This window comes from Aphis gossypii, chromosome 2 (assembly GCF_020184175.1).
Source record: "Aphis gossypii isolate Hap1 chromosome 2, ASM2018417v2, whole genome shotgun sequence".
In the NCBI taxonomy this organism is placed as follows: domain Eukaryota; kingdom Metazoa; phylum Arthropoda; class Insecta; order Hemiptera; family Aphididae; genus Aphis; species Aphis gossypii.
The window spans coordinates 49,277,428-49,285,080 of NC_065531.1; the positions used below are offsets into that span (position 1 = coordinate 49,277,428).

A 7,653-nucleotide genomic window follows, 5' to 3' on the forward strand; every position below is an offset into this window, starting at 1 on the left:
ACACAATATAATGTCCTATTTAGTTTCATTGTTAATACAAACATTCTAAAATTTAGAAATCTAAATCATGATATTACTATTATTACTTGAAAAATAAAACAATGTTCTCATAATAAGTAAATATGAATGTATTCTGTTTATTGCAGAAACAATATCATATAATATAGTAGCTAATAGATAAGGTAATTTTTTTTTTTATATTTTAAAAAAATATTTAATATTTTTATTAATATTATATGTTAAAAATATATCACTGTAGGTACATAAGTAATCTACATATCATATATAAAATATGTATATTTTATTATTATTTCAGAAATCGATTCAAATTATGTATATATAATGTAGTTTAAGCAAATAATAACAATAATAATCATTTTTTAATTGTTTAAAAATATATGTGAAATGTCGATAATAAGAGAATTGTAGTACTTAATAAATTATTATTCATACAAATTTCGTACATCATTAATTTCTATTAACATAATCACTAATTAAATTCAATAAAAAGCCCTTACATCTTGCATACTTAAATACGTTTTGTATTTCCTTAATTAGTTTCTCCAAAGCAGATTGTCTTACACTGATAAAATCTGGTATTCGCTTATAATCGATTATAATATCATTTTTTCAATCAAAAAAATAACCACCTACCTTATATATTATATGAACTGTAAATCATAATCATAATTTTATGTTATGATTTTATTCAAATACCTATTTAAATAAGCATAATACAGGAATTGTTATATTAAAAGTAGTTAATTAAATAATTAATTATTATAATATTAATATTATGTAGCTATTCATTATGTTTTTTTTCTATCGAACAAACAAGAAGGCAATAAAGATTATAAAAAAGAATAATAGCAACAAAATATAATTATTTCATTATTGAAGGTTTTCAGTAAAATTTCAAAAAAAATTTAATTTGCTATTTTTCAAAAATATGTGTAATATAAAATAATATTATATTATATTGTTATTGTCACTGTTAAATTTTAATAGTAAAATTGTAGTAGTTAAACTTTGAAACATAAATTACGTATACGATGTTACGTTATTGTAAATTACCTCAGATACATACTAAAATATTACTTCCGTAGTTCCGTTTAAAGCTCAGTGATTATGCCGTTTAGGTTAATCAGGTATAGACGATATATAATATATTCATAATTTTCACTGTTAACGAAATATGTAATAAATATATGTGCTTAATATAAATTAATTCGTTTTCCATCACGTAAAAAGTAATTATTGATGAGTTCTACAATTTATTACTTAAATTAATTATGTATTAGCACGCATACTGTAATTAGTTGATTACACTTTTATCTTGATTTAAAAAAATATATAATATATTACTGATATTTATTTTATTTTATAACAGGACGAGATTTATTGTCTTGAAATTTATAGGCTCTTTATAATTTCATAAATTATCCGTGTAATACAAAATACCTAATTTCGGAAATACTTAATGAATCCCTTAAATATCATAATATTACATAATCGGTTAAGTCTTATTAAAATGAAAAATATGAAACAAATATTTTACCTTAAAAACTTTACGAAAGTTGAAAAAATAATTACATACATTATAAACATGTTATAATAATGCATATGTTTGACGTATGTATGTCTTAAAATATACCTACAGTTAAGGTTTTAGTTTCGCTTTATTATATGTTAAAAGCATTATTCTTTGAAAACATGACCAATTATTATATTATTACTTCTCAGCTCAAAAATGTTCTTTGTTTAGCGGCTCAGGCTATATAACACTGGTTATTTTTTGAAAATGGTACTAAACGCAAAAAGGAAAAAGTAAATATGTTGTTCACTATACTATAGCTAAATAAAATGCGTTTGTTTGATAATCCGATTATTATATATTTTCTTTTCACATTCCTACTTCCATGGTAATCGGATTTTCCAGGAAATACTTTGGTGTACTCGACGGGTATTTTTCGATTTATATACAAAAAAAAAAAATATATAGTGAATGATTTTTCGCAATGAAAATACAATTTTACCATTCTACAAAATTGTATGGAAATTCGTCGAATAAAGAAACTATTATAATTGAATTAATTATAAATATTGTGAATTTTTTTTTTTGGATTATCTTATATATGCTTAATTTATAGATCTTTGTAAAATAATAACCGGTTATTTTATATTTGATAATTAGATATTTACTAATTACTATTTCTTTTTAGGTAACATTAAATTTTATTTTTTAATGATTCCTAAAAAAATTGTTCTAGTTAACCTATTTAGTGTTAACTTATAAATTTCTCAAATTTAAGATAAGCAAATATTAAAATTTAAAGCTTAAGAAGGTAAAACCTGATTTTTATAATATTTGTATTAAAATAGGACGTAGGTAATACGAAAAAAACTGATCAAGAATAATACGCGAATATTATGTTAGATTAATAGTTTTGAATTTCGTAATAAATGATTTAACTCAATATACGCGATCGTACACAAATCGCACATTCTTTATATACTGCAGAGAACCACTTATCTAACAAATTGACAGACATGTTTCAAGCTATTTTCCATTATTTCTTCTTGGGCTTACTTCAAAAAAAAAAAAAAAAGTACGATGATTAATGGATTAAATTCGATTTAAACTCGATAAGATTAAAATTCAATTCGTATCCCTTCAGTATACTATATCCGTGTCCTTTAAACTATATCTATACGTAACTAACTGCAATACGATTTATGTATTCATTTTATTAAATATATACAGTTACTTGTATTAAATTTAATTATTAGTCACTTCAAATTCTGTATGCGAATTAGTTGGAAATATCATTATTCAATTTGTCAATATTTGATACCTATTTTAAGTGGCATAATGGTAAAAAACGTAATTTTTAATATTTTACGTAATTTTTTAACACGGTGTTTTTACAATGTTGTTTAAAAAAACAAAATCTACTTAAAATTATATAATGTAAAATATTTTCGCATCAATTCAATTTGGTATGAATCATTGGCGAATATTTATTATGTACTTAATTTACACATTTTTAATGATACATGATTAAGGTTTTCTGTAGAACTAATAGATATTATTAGAGAAACCCTAAATAAAATGTAAGACTGGGCTAGATTCTTATTTTCAAGAATTTATATTATTTATTTTAAATTGTAATGTTGTATGTCCATATAATTCTTCACATATAATACAGGAACATATTATATAATTTAATCAATGCTACAATAGTTGTTTGAATGTCAATTTACGATATAAATAATTTTTATTTAATAAAAAAAATAAATAATTGTCATGATGTATTTAATAAGTATGTACAAATTTTATAAAATTTACCTACAGCTATATTGTTAACAGATGAGTATACTGTAACGATTTTTAATTTGTTTTTAGGTTAGTTGAATATTTTAAATTATTTTAGGATTTACACTAGTCAAATAAATTTTTAGTATTCTTTGACGGATAATTTTTTAATGTTAGGTACTTTAATAAACTTTTGTTTACTACTAATTCTAATAGCTATATTAAAATATACTCAAAAAATCATTATACAAATAATTGATTATTTTTTCTTCAGTATATTATATGTATTTTATCAATCACTTTTTTTTCCAAAGTATTGTCAGTATTCAGTAAGTTGTCAAACACAAAACACCGACGTTTTCATTTGTTTGTAATATGTTAAAGTATTGTCAATACTGTCACATTTTAAGAAGAAAAGACAACACTATATATATATATATATATATATTGATTGCAGGTTTTTGTTGTTGACGTTAGCCAAAATTTAGACAAGTCTCATTCTATTAGTTATATAATATTCATTACTATATTATAAAATACATAATCGATATTTTGATTTAATAATACATTAATAGATTGATTTATAATATGTGTGTGTGTATGTCTGATTTTACATTTAGCCTTGATAGGGTATTAATAATTTTAATTATATCAACGCAAATGTATATAATGTTATGTAAGTATATTCGATTATAAAAATAAATCTCCATATAAATGTAAACATAATAACATCGTATACGTCACTAATATTTATATAATAAAATACAACTCGTTGAATTAATATTATTTTTTTTTCTTTTGGACATGCTCCTACATTAGTAATGTGTTATTTGTGTTCAAGTTCAATAAATTGACCATATTATACAAATATTTGTAAATATCCAAACATTATATTACATAATAACCATTACGAACTCGATATGGTTATTCTGCATATCCAACTATTTTATAATTTCTTATTTGGCTTTTTTTTTTTAGATCCTGATTGTAACAATTCTACATTTTACTGATATTTTTTAATGATGTGTTTTTTTATGTGTGTATGTCAAGAAAGAAGAGTAGTAGTCGATAAAACAATGTTTTGGTTTTAAAAAATGGGTTAGTTCTTGAAAGAAAATTCTATCTAGTTTGAACCTTTGAGAGGTAAAAATAAAAAATGCCTTGTACTTTTTTTTATAATCTAAAAATAAAAATAAAAACGAGATTTTTAAAATCTTGACTCTTTTTAAGTTATGTACTTATAGGTATGAAACATTTTCACTTTTGTTTCAGTTTAAGCTATTTGCTGGATAGAAATACTTGAAAATTTAATACAAAACTCCTCATATAAGTTTTTAACATCTCAATCAAAAATTATTGAAAACCTATAAATACACCGTCTCAGCTCAGAATTGTTTTCAAATACAGTTATACATCAATGAATTCAGAATTAACGCACCCATAGGCCATGATAGTGATAAACTCGACCCCTGATGAACAGCAGAGCGTTACCCACTTACTTGCCAAGTTGACAACATTTTTTTCCTTATGCTTAAATTTCGATTAGAAAATATAATATTATATTATATTGCCATTCTTATCTTAAATTATTCTATTATAATGAATAAAGTAGGTATACGCGATGTTAGTGATAACGTCATTACGGTCATTCCAAAGACATTGTAACTACTCGAAACCCAAACAAACATTTCACCCATAAGAAATATACAGTGAATAATTTGGACATTAATTTATTAATAAAAATAATTATATTTTGGCCACAATTTTAAGTGCATAATGTTCATCGTAAAAAGGAGAATTAAAAGGTTAATTGATTCCAACTTTGTTCTTATGTAATTTTAAATTTACAAAAGAAATAAATTTGGCGGGAAAAAAGTTAATTACAAACTACAATATTATTATGTATATTTTTAATATTATGATGTATAATATACTGCAATTAAACGTTCCTTAACTTTTGTCTAAAGCTTTTTCATTTATACTTAACTGTTATAATTATTTTTTATTCAAAAATATCTGATTGTTTTTTATTATTTATACAAAGATTAATATGGGTTATTGTTGGGCTGTTGGATGTAATCATCACAACCAAAGGGAAAAGTGTAAATTTTTTACACTCCCTAAAGATACAAAAACCCGTAACAAGTGGTTAAAATTACTTAGGTCAGTATTTTTTTCATATTTATAATATGTGACACAAATTATGTGTTACAAAATAATAATATATTCCAAATGGTACCTAATCTGTACTTAATGTAAACAAAATTATAGGCGAAGTGACCAACCTGGTCGTGGATGTGTTGTTTGTAGTTGTCATTTTAAAAATGGACTTCGAATTAACGGACCTGAGTTGCAAGAGCACTTAAAAAAGGCGTTTAATAATGATTTTCCTCCACCCTCCAAAAAAATACAAAGTATTAAAAAAATAACCATACCGTCCATACCTATAGATATGCCATCATGCGAGACTAATACACAAAATGCATTAGACGTTGATAGGTACCAATTCAATACACTTTGTTACCTATTTAAAGATATTAATTGTATCATTATAATAATATGATCTAGGGATATGAAATCTAAAGTTGATGAAAATTCAGAAATTGAAATATTGAATTTGAATAAGAAGATAGATCTGAATTTAGATTCAAAGTTAGTATTTTTATTATTAGATTTATCCATATTAAAATTGACTATAGGTATTTTATAATGCTTCATGTACTAAATGTAGGTTGTAGGTTTATGAATATACTTATATAATATTATAATATATACAATGTTAAATTAAAACAATATAATAGTTTAGTACTTGTCATAAATAATGCATATTGTTTTGAAAGATATAATTATTGCATTTTCAAATTTTTTGAAAATGGTTTATAAAACTATAATTTATATGTATATTATATACATATAATTATGTAATTTTATATTATTATTTTTACTAATTTTATCTAAATGTCATGTCACTCTTCAAATAGATGATACAATATTACTACATACTACCTATTTAATTTTATAATTAGTATTCCTATTTTCACAATTTAATATTTCATTGAATATTAAAATATTGTATTATTAGTATTATTATTTTTTTAGATCTGTTTCGGTTCTACCCACACAATCAATTCAAAGTGTAACAGTATTAGAAACTGAAAATTATTTCCTCAAAAACGAAAATGAAAAACTGAAAAGTAAACTGTATAAGCTATCGGTTGCATTTTCTTATGAAACTATATGCAACAGTGATGAGTTAGTTAATCTTTATACTGGTTTACCAAATTCAGCAGTTTTTAATTCTCTTTTTGAGATGTTTAAAGATGTAAATTTAAATTATTTTTTGGGATGGAATGTAAAAACTATAAGCCCTCAGGATCAATTATTATTAACATTAATGAAACTAAGGTTAAATTTACCTCATTTAGATTTATCCCAACGTTTCAATTGCAGTCGTGCTACTATTACCAACATATTTATTACTTGGATCTATACTATTTATGAAAATTTATTCTTAAAATGTATGAATAAAATACCATCTAGGAATAAGAACAAATTGTGCTTACCAAATGCTTTCAGTTCATTTACTAACTGTAGGATCATAATAGATTGTACAGAGTTTCCTACTGATGTAACTAGAAAATCAATGGTTATTCAAAAATCTACTTATAGTAATTACAAACATTATCATACCTTAAAAGCTCTAATAGGGGTTGCACCAAATGGTATTGTGACATTTTGTAGTAACCTATTTCCAGGCTCAACGTCTGATAAAATTCTCACTTTACATAGTGGTTTATTGGCACAACTAGAAGAAGGAGATTTGGTTTTAGCCGACAAAGGGTTCTTGATTAGAGATATTTTGCCAAATGGGGTCCATCTAAATATACCACCATTTCTCGATACACCACAATTTACTAAAGAACAAATTTATTTAACTGAAACTATTGCTCGAGCTCGAATTCATGTTGAGCGTGCCATACGTAGAATTAAATGTTATAGGATCTTAAATCATATTCCTACATTATTATTGCCTCACAGTGATTGTATTTTCAAAGTAGTTTCTGCTCTCACTAATTTAAAATTTCCTTTAATCAAAGAAATTCAAGATAAAATGTAAATTAATTGAAATAATTATTAAAAGTAAAGTATATAAGTATCACTTATTTATTAATCTGTGTAATATTTCAATATGTTTTCTAAATAATTTAATAATCCTGAAACAAACATTTGTTTTTTCTATTACCTATAGAAATTATACTTACCTACTATTTTAAATTTTTACTTATTGTTATTAATTATTAATATTTCCCTAAAATGTATGGAATATAATGTTCTAA

The 7,653-nt window shown here is 23.3% G+C and overlaps 1 protein-coding gene across 1 annotated transcript; it reads left to right on the plus strand.

Moving 5' to 3' along the window:
• The first annotated feature begins 5,366 nt into the window (after nucleotides 1-5,366).
• On the plus strand, nucleotides 5,367-7,433 carry LOC126549819 (uncharacterized). The gene is made up of 5 exons (XM_050200200.1): nucleotides 5,367-5,479; nucleotides 5,588-5,815; nucleotides 5,885-5,968; nucleotides 6,416-6,721; nucleotides 6,857-7,433. The coding sequence occupies exons 1-5, from the start codon at nucleotides 5,367-5,369 to the stop codon at nucleotides 7,431-7,433; spliced, it is 1,308 nt and encodes a 435-aa protein (XP_050056157.1).
• The last annotated feature ends 220 nt before the right edge of the window (nucleotides 7,434-7,653 follow it).